The sequence below is a fragment of the Melopsittacus undulatus genome, chromosome Z (assembly GCF_012275295.1).
Source record: "Melopsittacus undulatus isolate bMelUnd1 chromosome Z, bMelUnd1.mat.Z, whole genome shotgun sequence".
In the NCBI taxonomy this organism is placed as follows: Eukaryota; Metazoa; Chordata; class Aves; order Psittaciformes; family Psittaculidae; genus Melopsittacus; species Melopsittacus undulatus.
Window position 1 is genome coordinate 81,171,912 of NC_047557.1, and position 15,936 is coordinate 81,187,847.

The 15,936-nt window shown below is 45.7% G+C and overlaps 1 protein-coding gene across 1 annotated transcript in view; it reads right to left on the reverse strand.

The window, feature by feature from the left end:
- Positions 1-15,936, reverse strand: part of TSNAXIP1 (translin associated factor X interacting protein 1) — a 55,595-nt gene that overhangs the window by 20,620 nt on the left and 19,039 nt on the right. Inside the window, 4 exon segments of the mRNA XM_034073109.1 lie at positions 14,842-14,951; positions 14,954-15,036; positions 15,369-15,436; positions 15,761-15,918. Of these exon segments, the coding sequence (XP_033929000.1) occupies positions 14,842-14,951; positions 14,954-15,036; positions 15,369-15,436; positions 15,761-15,918 (419 nt within the window).

The following is a 15,936-nucleotide window of genomic DNA, read 5'->3' on the forward strand; positions in this document are numbered from 1 at the left end:
CTTTCCTGAGATGCCAGATGAAGGAGTTTCTGGAGCTTCTCAACTGATGTGTTTTGGTTTTATCATGCAAACCCTGTATTCTTGCTGTGGAAACCATGGCTCTTTGAGCCATGACAAAGGGAGAAGGGCATCTTCTCTGTAGGTGCAAAGGGGTCTTTCATAGAGCTAGCAGCCAGGACACCCCTGTGGCCTTACTGTGCTTCTGATACATTTCCTGTTGCTTGTGGATATCAGCTGCTTTATTTTGCTGTGTTCAAGGCTGGACTGTGTGAAGCACCTGCCCTACTGTGAGACCAAGACATTTGAAGTGTACTTTGACCCACAAAATGCCAACCTGCCTCTGGGAAACGGGGGTGTGCTCCTGCCCATGAAGGTACTCCAGCTTCTGGGGCAGGCAGCAGGTTGGGCTCAGCAACAGGTGTCACCCGGGCTCTGAACTGGATGCTCTGCTCTTCTCTAGGTCATAGGAGGCCCCACAAGCCAGGTCTGCCTTCATGCCATTGTGGCTGAGCCATCCCTCTGCCTTTCCAGGAACAGGCTGGAGTTCTTCACTGTCCAGTGTGGGCAGTGCTAGGAAGAAATCAACCAGCTCCACAATAAGCTCCAGGTCCCCTGTAAATGATCCATCAGCATCAATGAACCTGTTAAGGAGGTAAAGCACAAACAATGCAACTTCTTGGTTGGGTTTTCTTCACCTCTCTTGCTTTTTCTGACCCTCTGGCTGCCTCAGCACTTGGGCTGCAGCTCGCTTGAGGACGCCTTTGAGGGTACAGAGCAAGGATGGTTCGCCTGGGCCTGTTCACTAGCTGGTGCTTCACTTCTCTGCCATCTTCACCCATTCCTGCTCCTCTCAGGATAGTGCCTGCCCTGCCTACATATTTGCCCTCCAGTTCTAGGCAGTGGTGGCCATGTATGGTTTAGATGAGGGTGCTGTCAGCACTGTGGCAGTATCATGCAGGAACCAAGGGTCTGTCCTCACAGACCAAGAAGACCTCACATGACTGATTTCTGTTCTCAGGTTGACAAACATCTGCCAGCAAGGGTGTATCAGAAACTGTTTGAGGAGTTGAAGGCTGAGCCCTCAGCTGGAACCCTTGCTCCAGGACAGCAGTGTCATGTCCAAGTCCAGTTTTCGCCCATGGAAGAAGTGATACTGGTGGGTGTCACCCCCAGGAGGTCTGGCAAGGCAGTGTGCCCAGCACAGGAAATGGGAGATGATCTCTGCCTCTGTGTGGAGCTTTCTGCCAGCCCCATGCCCCCCATATCTCAGTTTCCCTTGTAGCACACTCTTCTGAGAGGTGATTTGAAAACCCCATGGGGAACTTGCACAGAGAGCTTGAGGGCAGCTTGTGGCTGTCTCTTGGCATATGGGGAGGGAAATGTGGCTGTTTCCCATCATCTTCCCCCTTGTGTGGGTCTGTTTGCAGGCTGCAAGGCACTGTTTCAGAGCATCCTGCATGCCTGCTGGGAATGACCCTGGAAGGGCCAGTCAAAGCTAGTCCTGCTGATGGGACCAGCAAACAAAGCATACCCCAGACACCTTCCTGAGCACAGCAGTAGAGTCATGTATAACAGTATGCTGCCAGCAGTGCCCGTGGCCTGCTTGCATGTTTCCATGCAGTTTCGGAGTCAGCTTAAATGATGGAGCATTCCAAAAGCCAGTTTGCATGGGGCCACCATAACTTGGAAACTGGCAGCACGTGACAATATGGACACAAGCGCTTCCATGGCTGGGGGCAGTCCAGGTATATTTCAGTTGTTAAATGTGTTAGAGCAGCTGTCTGTGGCAGGAGTGTTTTTCTGACTTTAGTCTTTGCCTCTTCTAGGTCACTTTGGGAGTATTCAGTTGTTTTCTCAGATCCTGGAGAGGTGTTTTTCTCTTCAAGGAGTTGCTGTTTTGGGTCTAATTACAAGTAGTTAGCCTGAATTTTCTCTATGTCTAACTGTTCTTTAAGTTTGCTATCTAGGGATCAGACTAGATCTTGTGAAGTTTGTATGAACAGAGATTTAGTTGTTTGTTGTTCCCTATCCTCTATTGCAGCAGCCAAGCTGGCACTTGGTATGGCACAGACAATAGATTTACTCTTTCTGGAGTGGGGTTTTGCATCCCTTTGCAGGGCGGTTATTCAGTCTGTTACACTTAGCAAATTCTGCCAAGTTTACTTTGCCCACTCCACACCTGGCAGAGAGGGGCAAGCCTTATGTTTCTCTAGAAGAGCATTAAACCTCTACCCTGAGGTGCAGCTTAACTACTTTGAATGGGGCAACCGCCTCAGGGAGGCAGCAAGTTTGTTTTAACAAAATTTACCCCTTACATCCCTGAGAGTTATGCACATCATACCGTACACTTTACATGAGATTACGGTACTTTTCACTGCAAGGGATCCTGTCCTTGATGCCAGTTTAATGCCAGGGTCTGACTAGAGAAAAACCCAGTGTCAGACCTATTTAATTCAGGATCCCAAGAGTGAAATTAAGCAAGGTCAGGTACTATAATTGATCAGTTGGTTTATTACAAAAAGACAATTATTATAAAAAATGAAATTATTATAGAAAAGAGATGCTATAGAAGGGATGGGAAAAAAGATAGAAATGAAGCAAAAGTTCGGCGTGCAGAGAGATGGTCACCACCATGGATCCAGCAGTGTCCCAGGGGTCTGTAGTTGTTGTTGAAGGTGGTTGTCCCTGTGGAGAGTGTCCTTTTGGAGGGTGTTTTTATGGAGTGGTCCTTCATGGTGACTACCTATTTCCTCTTCTGTTATGACTTGGGGGGAGTACATCTGATCTTAATGTCATGTACCACAAGTTCCTGGTGGATCAGCTTTGCTGGTCTTGCAGCCAGCTCTTCAACTGCACATGTCTGAAGCAGTTCTTGGGATAATGGGCAGCAATTCCTCACACCAGTCCTTGAGATAATGGACAGAAGAGTCTTACCTCAGCTCCTCCCACCCATCTCTTAGGCAGCTGGCTCTCCTCTCTCCGTGGAGTCCCATTTCAGTTCCTCACACCCTTCTCTGAGGCAACGGACACTGAGGTCTTTAGCTCTACTCCTTCCATACCAATCTTTGAGGCAGTGGATGGTGCAGTCTGATTTCAGTTCAGTCTCTCACACTAGCCTAAAAAGCCAGGTTTTCTGAAGGCCCAGAAAACAAAAATTTTTCTCTGCAGCTCCTGGTCCCTGCCTTTGCAGTGCAGAGAAACTACCATGCTCAGCTGCACAGGCTCCCCAAAGCCTGGGCACAACCACTTCTGCCAGCACCACCCAGCTGGTGTCCTTCTGCAGCATGCAGGGAGCAAAAAAGGCAAAGATACCCTGCAGTTTCTCAGTGCTCTTCTGGCTGTGAGCAGTCAGGTGGGAAACGACACAGAGATCTCTCGACATCCCCTGCAGTCATCCAGGAGCTTTGGAAAGAGCCCTTCCAGCAGGCCTCAGGCTGGGCACATGGGGGTGACTAGCCCCTCTCCAGTGTTTTCTGTGTGACCCCAGGGAGAAACTCATAGATCAAAGGGGTCAGTTCAGAAGGGCTCTGGGGTGCTGGAGCTGCCTGGTCCTTGTCCCGCTCCAGCTGATCATACACTAGGCCAGAAATGAGGTCAGAGACTTGTGGTCTCAGTCTCCAGAGAGAATCAGATCTCAGGGCTCAGCAGACCTGTGCCCTCTAGGGCTGCACATGCTCAGTATTTTCTGTAATGTACAGCCTGTGTGAGGAGTCCTGCAGCTTTCAGCTCCTCTGGAGGCAGAGGAGATGCCAGAGGCAGGTGTCTGGGATCCACAGGCACGCAGAATGAGCATGGATATGAGCTTTCTGTGGCTCATGTCTGGTGGGCCCTGTTGCGGCAGCTTACAGGCTGCTCTCTGGGCAGTGCTGCTGGGGCTAAGCCCAGCAGGACTGTGGCAGTGGAGCTCAGCAGAGATGGCTACTCGCTGCCCACGGCTGTCCCTGCATGAGTACAGGGTGGCAGAGACATGCCCAGGTGAGTGAGGCTAGTAAAGGAGTGTTGGGATGGGCAGAGCAGCTCTGCTGCAGGGCCCGTGTCTCCTTGCTTTGCCCAGAGATGCTGCCTCAGTATCCTGAAGCTGTGCCATCCTGAGCGGGTGCAACTCTGGTGTCTCCTTGTGCGTGGGACCCAGCTGCAGTCACAGCTCTGCCATCTGGACGTGCTGAAAGCTACTCCAGTGACAGCCTCAGACATGGGACTGTCCACAGGTGCTCCAGAGCCAATAGCTGGTCCTCGTATCAGAGTAAATTAGTATTTCACTGTATAACTGATACAAAATTAAATTAGTATTTCACTGTGTATAGGGACTTGGACATGGACAGGGCTCCAAGGATTCTTAAGGAAGGTATACAACAAGAAGACCAGATGTCTTCTTGTGTTAATAAGGCCAGAGAAATAGGTAAGCAGCTGCAAAATAAAACAACTCTAGGAGCCTCTCAGGATCCTAAATTAGACAAAACAAGAACATGTAGTTAACTGGAAAGAGTAAATACACATTCTGATGTCCTTTACTAATGGATGCCCATAAAAGGATAAAATTAGTACTTTTTCCCAAACAACCACCACGACCTCTAGAAATCATTCTTCAAATTACCATATGCATAAATAATGAGAATTGGGTGGGCATTTCACAGAATTATAATGAATATGTGTATAATAATGGTATCTGAGCTGTAAACTGCCTCTTCTCAAGTGTGCATGACAGGCAGAGAGATCCCCCATGCACCTAGTACTGTAATAAAGTCACATTAGTTTCTAACCCATCATTCTGTTTGGAGAGTTTATTTCCTGGATTTTGGTGACAGTCCAGAGCAGGAATGCTCACTTATCCTATTTCTTGTCTGTAGGGCTCCATCTTCTTTGCATTGCCAGATGGGACAGGCTTATACTACTGCCTGCAGGGAACTGCTGAATCCCCCAGGTGTTTAGGGACAGTTTCCCAGCAGGTGCTGTGTAGGAGTTCCTACACTGAGATCCTCCTTGTGTTCAACTGGCTACACAGACCACAGAGGTGAGTCAAGCCCAAGAGTTCTGGTCCCATCAGCAGTCCCTGCAGCAGCACAAAGAAAGAAGCTTCCACTGCCTGGAAACTCCTTCCTGAAAGCTTTTCCCTCCCTTGGCCATGTCTGGCCATACCCATGTTCTGCCTGTGCAGAGCCATCCTGGAGGGCTTTCCTCCAAGGGGGGTGAGAGCTGGTTCCATGTGCCTGAGGCACTGAGGATGAGAGGGGCTGTATTGTACCCCCACATGATGGATGTTCTATGGGAGTCCTTCCTGTTGACCTTTACTTTGTCCTTCTCATCCACAGATTCCTGGTGGTTATTAACATGCTCAAACCAGAGAACCTGGAAAGCAGTTCTGTGCTGCAGAGCCTGGAATACATGTGTGGAGGACTACCAGCTCACCTTCTTCTCCTACAAAGGAGAAGTCTTCAACACAAGGGCAAGTGTGGACACTGGGCTGTGGGGACCTTCAAGGAGCTGTTGGCTCACTGAGAAGATACATGCCTGTTTTCATACCTCCATGTGCCCACTGGTGGGACTGTAGATGTCCCAGGTGGGTACTGAAGAGCAGCATCTTTCCACACATGCTGCTTATACAGCAGTTTCTGTGACAGGCCTGCTAAGGGCTTCTGAGGACAGTGGGGTCAGGACATTAGTGAGCTGGAAGCAGTGAGGAACTGGGAGAGTATCAAGTAGAAAGTAGGACTTGGGGGTGTTCAGTGAGGAGACGCTCCCAATGACCCAGCTTCAGTGTGCACTTGATATAGAATCATAGAATAGTTAGGATTGGAAAGGACCTCAAGATCATCTAGTTCCAACCCCCCTGCCATGGGCAGGGACACCCCACACTAAACCATATCACCCAAGGCTTCATCCAACCTGGTCTTGAACACTGCCAGGGATGGAGCATTCACCACCTCCCTGGGCAACCCATTCCAGTACCTCACCACCCTCACAGTAAAGAATTTCTTCCTTATATCCAGTCTAAATTTCCCCTGTTTAAGTTTCAACCTATTACCCCTTGTCCTATCACTACAGTCCCTAATGAAGAGCCCCTCACCAGCATCCTTAGAGGCCCTCTTCAGATACTGGAAGGCTGCTATGAGGTCTCCATGCAGCCTTCTCTTCTGCAGGCTGAAGAGACCCAACTTTCTCAGCCTGTCTTCATATGGGAGGTGCTCCAGTCCCCTGATCATCCTCGTGGCTCTCCTCTGGACTTGTTCCAACAGTTCCATGTCCTTTTTATGTTGAGGACACCAGAACTGTACACAATGCTCCAAGTGAGGTCTCATGAGAGCAGAGTAGAGGGGCAGGATCATCTCCTTCGACCTACTGGTCACGTTCCTTTTGATGCAGCCCAGGATACGTTTGGCTTTCTGGGCTGCAAGCGCACACTGAAGCTGGCTCATGTTCATTTTCTCATTGACTAACACCGCCAAGTCCTTCTCCACAGGACTACCATGAATTTCTTCTTTGCCCAACCTGTAGCTGTGCCTGGGATTGCTCCAACCCAGGTGTAGGACCTTGCACTTGGCATGGTTAAACTTCATGAGGTTGGCATCAGCCCACCTCACAAGTGTGTCAAGGTCCCTCTGGAAAGCATTCCTTCCCTCTAGCATATCATCAGAACCACACAGCTTGGTGTCATCGGCAAACTTGTTGAGGGCACACTCAATTCCATTGTCCATGTCAGCGACAAAGATATCAAACAAGACAGGTCCCAACACCGATCCCCGAGGGACACCACTCATTACTGATCTCCAGCCAAACATTGAACCGTTGACCACAACTCTTTGAGTGCGACCATCCAGCCAGTTCTTTATCCACTGAGTGGTCCACCTATCAGATTGATGACACTCCAATTTAGAGACAAGGATGTCATGTGGGACAGTGTCAAACGCTCTGCACAAGTCCAGGTAGATGACGTCAACTGCTCCACCCCTGTCCATCACTTTTGTAGCCCCGTCATAGAAGGCCACCAAATTGGTCAGGCAGGATTTTCCCTTAGTGAAGCCATGCTGGCTGTCACCAAGCACCTTGTTGTTTTTCATGTGCCCTAGCATGCCTTCCAGGAGAATCTGCTCCCAGATTTTGCCAGGCACAGAGGTGAGACTGACTGGTCTGTAATTCCTTGGGTCATCCATTTTCCCCTTCTTGAAAATGGGGGTTATATTTCCCTTTTTTCAGTCATCAGGAACTTCACCTGTCTGCCATGATTTTTTCAAATATGGTGGCCAGTGGCTTTGCAACTTCATTCAGCAGCTCCTTCAGGACCCACAGATGGATTTCATCAGGTACCATGGACTTGTGTACATTCTGGTTCTTAAGATGGTCTTGAACCCGATCCTCATGTACAGTGGGCCCAAGGTCTAGGTTTTCACAGTCCCTGTGTCTGCCTTCCAAGACTCGGATGCTGTGGTCAGAGCCTTTGCCAGTGAAAACCAAGGCAAAGAAGCCATTCAGAACCTCAGCCTTCTCCAAATCCTGTGTAGCCAGTTCTCCCGAAAGTTTCTGGAGGCGGCCTACATTGTCCTTAGTCTGTTTTTTAGCCGCTACATACCTATAAAATCCCTTCCTATTATCTTTAACATCCCTTGCCAAGTTTAGCTCCAGTTGAGCCTTAGCTTTCCTAACTTGGTCCCTAACTACCCGGACAACATCCCTGTATTCATCCCAGGCCACCTGTCCTTGCTTCCACCTTTTATAAGCCTCTTTTTTCCTGTGAATTTTTCTCAGCAGCTCCTTATCCACCCAAGGAGGTCTCCTGGCCCTCCTGCTGCACTTCCTTCTAGTCGGCATGCAACACTCTTGAGCTTGTAGCAGGTGATCCTTGAATATTAACCAAGAGTCTTGGGCCCCCTTGCCCTCTAGGGCTATATCCCATGGAACCTTGCTAAGCAGGTTCCTGAAGAGGCCAAAGTCTGCTCTCTTGAGGTCCTGGAAAACATAGCGTAATAAACATACCTGTTTCATAACTCTCTTTGAATTGTAGGGTCTGATTCTGTGTATCAGTTTGGCACCCCAGATGGGACCTTCTCTGTCTGACTGCAGGACCTGCTGAGGACAGGACTCCTCTGGGCACCCCTGAGATTTCTCAGGAGGACTCCCCCACTTGCCCAGATCACTGCGGTGGCAGACAAAAACCATCACTGGTGAATCATCAGGTATGTATGAAACCAGATAAAGAAGATCTCTATAAGTCATAAGCAGACTTCCTAAGAGAGGTAAAGAGCACTGGTGCTCACCCCAGGGGTTGGTTTGGGATTGGTAAGGTCAGCTTGGTGCCAGCCACGAGCCTGGAATCTCGTAGTAGGGTACCTGGAATCTCACAGTAGTAGTAGGGTGCCTGAATTGTCTAGTAGGGTAGCTCTGGTATCCATTCTGCACTAAAAGGTAACAATACAAGGGTAACTGTACTAATGGCTTTATGAACATTTGGCAGGTGAACAATGGCTTACGATTTATGTGTTACCAATTATTGGCTTAGATGACATTCTGTATGAAGTGAGTGATTGAGAGACGGGCCGTTGTGTGAATTAGTGTTTTGCGTGAGCGAGACGTGGCACAGCTACAAAGCAAGTGTGGAGTCCTGATCTGCTGTTCTGTGTTCTCCACGAGGGGAACAGCTAGAGACGGACAAAGCATATGACGTCTCTTGAACCTATTGTTGAGTTTTGGTGTCCTATCCACCGTTGTGTTGTGTGTAAACCAATTTTTTTCTTTGAATGTTTGTTTGTGAGAGTAAAGTGTGGGTGGAATTTGGTCAGGAATTTCGGCTTGTTAATTGCCCAGGAAACTGGTCTGATTGGGACTGGATTGAACACTCAGGGGAATTAGTATGAGTAATTTGTGGAAGTCTGGAAGAACTAAAGAACCAGTAGAACAATATAGGGGGTAACTGTCAAAATAGTGTTCAGGCTCCCTGGTGCAGGGCTTGATCTAGCCCTTGTCCTGTTTGTCATCATTGTAGTTTATGTATCTGGGCTAAGTGTCCCGCTTGTTCGAAATATCTCTTTTGGTGGGAGACAAGAGTTCTATTTACAGTATTGTCTGGAATTTAGGTGTATCCATTGTGGGTGCAGCACTCATTTATATGTTTTATTTTGGGTAAGATATTATTGTTCTAGGACTAATTGTATCATATATCTTTGAAGGATTACAGTGGGAGGACAACACAGTGGGGGAATTCTCAAAAGAGCCTGTTAGGTTGCGTTTCAGCTCATTGGAAATTGTGAATAAGAAAACTCTGATCAAATATTGTAATCAGTGGTGGCCTTTATATATATTAGAAGATGGGAAAAAGTGGCCCTTCGATGGAACTTTGAATTGTAATACCTTACTGCAGTTAATGTTATTTTTAAGAAGACAAGGAAAATGGGATGGAATTTCATAAGCTGATATGTTCTTTACCCTTCAGAATCATCCCAAATGGCAGACAGAATGTGGGCTGGGGGCTCCAGAAGACCTGATGGTGTTGGCTCTGGAGAAGGATAATAGGAGGGAAGGAAAAGGGAAATTAAAGAGATGCTGTTCAGCATGTAGTATAGGGCAGAGATGTACCAGACTGGGAAAGGTAGGAGATCCTGGAGCTGGGGATTTACCAGGATAGTATAAACCACCCGTGAGACAAGGACCACCACAAGAGGAAAGTGGGGATTCTGAATCAGACACCCCTCCAGGCAGTCCAGTATCTTCTCATACCCGATGAAGGCGAGGGTGGGAAATATTGCAAGCATTTTTAAGGCAAGCAGTAGGACCAGGGGGAGAACCTGTTTTGATAAAGGTTCCTTTTAATTCATTTGATCTCAAAACATGGAAAGGCACCACTAAAAACTACCACAATGACCCTGTAGGGGTGACCAAACACTTCCAAGTTTTGATAAAGCAACATAATCCCAATTGGAATGATGTTCAGTTATTATTAGACCACCTGACAGAGACAGAAAAGCAATTGATTCTAAAAATGGCTTAAGATCTGGCCAGCGACCAGCTTAAAACCACAGGGGAGGATGTAAAGGAGCACTTGTAACTTTCCATTACAAGATCCATTATGGGATCCCAATAGAGGAGCCCATATAAGATTGTTAAATGCATATAGAAATCGGATTATTACATGAATGGAACGGGCTATTTCGAAAACAGTTAGTTGGGTGGTCCTATATGCCATTCCACAAGCGCCAAAAGAGAGCCCCTTGGAATTCTTAGACAAATTAAGGGACACTATGAGGAGGCACACCCCCTTGGATCAGAAGCTGGAACTCAGCAGTAGTGTCCTTGTTTATAGAACAGTCCACAAGTGATATCAGAAGAAAGTTGCAGAAATTAAGGATGACTTAAAGTAGAAATTTGGAGACTCTATTATAGGATAAAGCATGGAGAGTTTATAGTAACAGGGAGGGGGAAAGATTGGGGAGCATTGGTAGTGGCACTACAGGAAAGCAAAAGATTCAAAACTGGAGAGCTTAGGAGACCTTTGGGAAGGGATCAATGTGCATGGTGTAAACAGAGGGGACATTGGAAAAATGAATGCTCAAAAAGATGAACAGGGAAAGGAACAGTACAGGCTCTCATCAAGGAGGATTGATGGGGACCTGAGGAATCTACCCTAGTGGGTCTACTGGTTGTATTAAAGCTAGGGAAACTACAATGGGGTGTGGAATTTTTAGTCAATACAGGGACAACATTTTCATTTCTAAATCAAGTGTTAACACCTATAGATGATGATTTTGTAACTGTAAAGGGAGCTACTGGCCAGAGTGAAAAGGCGTATTTTTGAAACTTCTCAAATTTAAATTGGAAAAACAATTGGGAATACATAAATTGTTATACCTGCCCAACTCACCGAAACCTCTGTTAGGGTGAGATTTGTTAGAGCAATTGGAAACAGAAATGAACTTTGAAAAGCAAAAAATAGAACTTTGGGTAAGGGATGACCAGTTGGTTGAAGTCCTAAGTCTAGCCCTCATACCGAGTAAGCCTGCCAACTGATTCAGGAATATCTGAGAAAGTTCAGAACCAAGTGTATCCATGAGTATGAGCTTCGGAAGTACCAGGAAAGGCAACAAATGCCTCCCCAGTAATAATCAATCTGTGACCAGGAGTACGGCCTGTAAGAATTAAACAATACCCCCTCAGAATGGAAGACAGGGAGGGAATCTGATCAGTTCATCAAATATGGGTTATTAACGGAGTGTGAATCAGAATATAACACCCCTATTTTACTGGTCAAAAAGTTGAATGGGAATTATAAAATATCAGGATCTCAGGGCTATTAATAAAATTGTTGAAAATCTACACCCAGTCATGGCCAACCCATATATATAATTAACTAAATTAGTACCCAAATTGCCTTGGTTTACTGTGCTGGACCTAAAAGATGCCTTTTTTTTGCTTATCCTTGAGGCCAGAAAGCAGTTGTTATTTGCATTTGAATGGGAAAACCCAGACTCTGGAGAAAGACACAATTAACCTGGATGGTATTACCACAGGGGTTTAAAAATAGCCCCACTCTTTTTGGAAACCAATTAGCCAAGGACTTGGAACAATGGGAGTGGCCACAAGGAATTGCATTGATATTGCAGTATGTAGATGACCTGTTGATAGCCACTGAAACAAAAAAACCTGTGTGGAGTATGAACAATCAGCCTGTTACATTTTCTTGGACTTAACAGTTACTAAGTTTCTCTGCAGAAAGCCCAAGTGGCCTGACAGCAAGTCACATACCTCAGATATGAGATCACTGCAGGCCAGCAAACCCTAGGGACAGCAAGAAATGAAGCTATTTGTCAGAGTCCCCAGCACAAACTGCCAAACAGCTCAGTATGTTCTTCAGGATGACCAGATGGTGTTGCCTGTGGAGATACAACTAGAGACTTCTGGTAAAACCATTTTGTAAATTATTGAAAACAAGCTCAAAGAACCTTGTGTGGAACAGGGAGGCAGATAGAATGTTCCATCAGCTGAAGAAAAGATTAATGGATACCCATGCTTTGGGGCTACTATATATTACCAAACCTGTCTGTCCTCACATAAAAAACAGGGAATAGCTCTGGGGGTCCTAGCGCAAAATTTGGGACCCTATCAAAGGGCAGTTGCATAATTCTCCAAACAACTGGATGAAGTAAAGGATGGACCAGTTGCCCGAAAGCAGTAGCAGCAGTCATGTTGAATGTCCAGGAAGCCTGTAGATTTATGCTGGGCAAAAGATAACAGTGTTGCTATCTCACACTGTATCAGCAGTACTAGAAATAAAAGGAGGACATTGGCTTTAACCACAAAGATTCCTTAAATATCAAGCTGTCTTGGTAGAACAGGATGACATGAAAATAGTGGTTACTAACATTATCAATCCAGCATCTTTCCTCACTTGAAACACAGGAAAGTCAGTATCCCATGATTGCTTGAAAACTATTGAAGCAATCTACTCCACCCGACCACACCTAAAGGAAGAACTGCTAGAAGATGCTGAAGATACCTGGTACACTGACAAAAGCGGCTTTGTCTGACAAGGCATCTGTAAGGCAGGGTAGACAGTAACCACTACTGACCAGGTAATAGAATCAAAAGCTGTTACCCCAAACACCCTGGCACAAAAAGCGGAAATAATAGCTTTAACTCGAGTGTTAGAATTGGCCAAACCCAAGAGGATTAATATTTGGACAGACTCCAAATATGCCATTGGAGTAGTCCACGCTTATGGAGCTGTGTGGAAAGAAAGAGGACTTTTATCCACCCAAGGAAAATATATAAAATGTGCTGAAGAGAATTCAAGTTCTTAGAGGCAGTACAACTGCCTGAAAAGGTGGCTATCATGCACTGTAAATCCCATCAGAGAGGAAGCACTGCTCAGGAATTAGGTAACGCTATGGCAGGTCAAGAGGCCAAAAGAATGGCTGAGGAAAGCAATTTAGAAGTGCAGTCTTTGGTCCCAGACAGTAAAATGCAAATTGATTGTGAGCCCAAATACTCCAGGGAAGATCAAAAGTTAATTGAGGATTTAGGAGGAAAAGTAGAAGAAAGCAGGTGGGCAAAGACTCCATAAGGTAAGATGATAATACTGTTTGTATTATTGTGGACAACAGTCATGGCAGAACATAGGAATTCACATTGGGGTGTAGAGGCCCTGTACAAGTACTTGTGCAAACTTACGATTGCCCAAAACTTATATATCACCATTAATCAAGTAACACAGCAGTGCGAAATTTGTTTGCAGAATAAACCCAAAACAAGTCCTAAAGTTCAGCTCGGTGAAATAGTGAAAGGGAATTATCTGGGACAACAGTGGCAAATTGATTTCTCAGAACTCCCAAGAAAAGGGGAACCTGTTGGTCATGATAGATACCTTTTCACGATGGCCAGAAGCATTCCCTTGTTGAACCAATAAAGCCAGAGAAGTAACCGAAATACTGTTACAAGAAATAATACCGAGATCTGGGGTCCCAGCAGTAATCTCCTCGGATTGGGGATCACATTTCATTGCAAAAGGTGTTCAGCAAGTTTGTAAACTTTTAGGAATAGACTGGCAATTACATACCCCATATAATCTAAGTGGTCAAGTGGAAAAGATGAACCATTTAATTAAGTTGCAAGCTGTAAAACTGGGACAAGAGTCTAATTTGTCCTGGCCTCAATCTCTGCCTCGGGCTTTGCTGAGAATTAGGACTAAGCCTGGAGTAAAAATCAGCCTGAGTCCTTTTGAAATATTATATGGAAGACCGTATGTTGTTCAAGCTGGAACTTCAGCACAAGTAGGGGAAAGAGGTCTTCTACAACTACGTAATGAGCAAAACAAATCCAAGATATAGAAAGACTAGATCTGGGGACTAGAGCTCGAGGTCCTGATGAACCTGTGCATAATATTAAATCTGGAGATCATGTATACATCAGATCTCTTTCAGATTTACCTCTGGAACCCAAGTGGGAAGATCCATTTCAAGTGTTGCTGACTTCTCATACAGCAATTAAGATTAAGGAACAAGCATCATGGATACACCACACCAAGATAAAGAAAGCTCCTAGACCACAGTGGGAGTCAATACCTATTGGACCCCTGAAACTCATGATCAGGCAGTGAAATCATTTAGAGTTATCTTTTATATCTTTGTTACAAGAGGATTGACCTTACCATGGCTTCCTACTCAGCCAGAAGAAAATATTTGGGTGACACTGGGTAACGCAACTGGACAAAACACATTTTGTCTATTGGTTGCCACTCCTATGAATCCTTCTAGCACATGTTTACTGGGACTGCCTTTAGATAACTGGAAATTAACTGTAGTCCCTTCCCTGATGGCTGTGTTGACACTACCCCACCCCGTGGATACATGGGATGGGTGGGTGGTACATCAAACAATGACTTTCCTAGAACCACATGAAATTGATCTGTTAAGATCTATAAAAATGGACATGTGTCTGTATTTTAATTATACAGGACAAAACCAATCACTAGTGCAAAATGTGAACTCTCCTTTAGCTGTTTATCAAAATGCTCCTTTATGGTGTAATTATACTTCTGTTAACTTTTCTCGTTCCTTAAATGCACCAATATCGCTCCCTCAATGTATCATTTTGATCTGTGGAGACTGAGCATGGCCTGGTATACCTTCCCATGTATGAGGAGGTCCTTGTAGTCTAGGCAGATTAACAATGTTAGCCCCAAATATTTTCATGATACTTGATCATACCAGATTCCATCATCTCCACTGGATAAAAACATCGGCTTATGCTTTTACTCATGATTGTAAGGATGAGGTAATGTTTTGGAATCCTGCAGAAATAGTTTCAGCATCTTTTCTCACACCAGGAGTAGCCACTGCACAAGCCTGTTATGCTTCCCACCCTGGGTGAGGGCCCTACTCATCTCACATCGGCAGCAGTCAGTCTCTGAAGGACAGTTTCCACAGGCACAACTTTTTGGGCTGGCTCATCTGTTTGGACCTGATAAGTCAGCCAATATAGGTATCCAGTGTCTGATCATCAATATCAGTATCGATTGTGCAGAAGGCAGTTTTCAGATCATCTGCCTTCACCTCCCTGTTCAAAAAAAGTCAGTTACTGCTGTGCTGTGGTAGGTGAAAGGAACATTTACTCACTGGTGCCACAGTAAGAATCCATGTTGCTTGAAATGCAGAGCAAAGATAACTTTTGGTATTGTTATCTCTGCTTCTACTAGTATCCCTTTGTTTTTTACACACACATGTAATAAAGACTGCTAAGTATGAAATTTCAAACTGAAGGGAAATCAGGAAATGTTACATTTGTGATAATGTGCAAAGACCTTAACTTCGCTCTCTCATGCATAGTGATACCCTTTGCTGCACAACTATATATTCTCTTGCTAATTCAGTGCCCATATTGGGCAGTACCTAACTTCATGGGCATGATCTTCACAGACACCACACAGAGAAAAAACATGAGCTGTTTCAGGAACAACCTTCTGAGAGAAAGAGGCAGTTATGTAAATCTCATAAACAGAAGCCTCTCATTGGAGAGAGAAGGTATGGTATTACTCAAGGTGTGTGGAAGAAATGGGGGTCTTCTAGGAGCTCTGTTAGGAGCAGTGAGAGCCTGATGTGTCTTGCATGCACAAGATTCCCTTCTCTAGTGTGTGTCAGCTTTTACCATCATGAGAAGGTACAGCTTCTCAGGCAGAGGAATGGGAGGTGAAACTGCTTTGCAGTAAAAACACTGCCCTTGCCTGCTGCCAGTGCCATCAGGGTTGTCTGGGCAGAGCAGCGCTGGCCTGTGGGTTGCCTACCTGCCCAGTGAATACAGCAAAAGTTGAGGTCAGAATGTGGTTTGATCAACAGAGCCACATGTTCTCAAAGAGGGTATAAAACCATTTCATGGCAGCAGCATCTCCATACTGCTTCTGGAGGTAGCTGAGAAAGAACTCGGGCAGACGGGATCGCTTCCCTGTCTGCAGGTAACAAG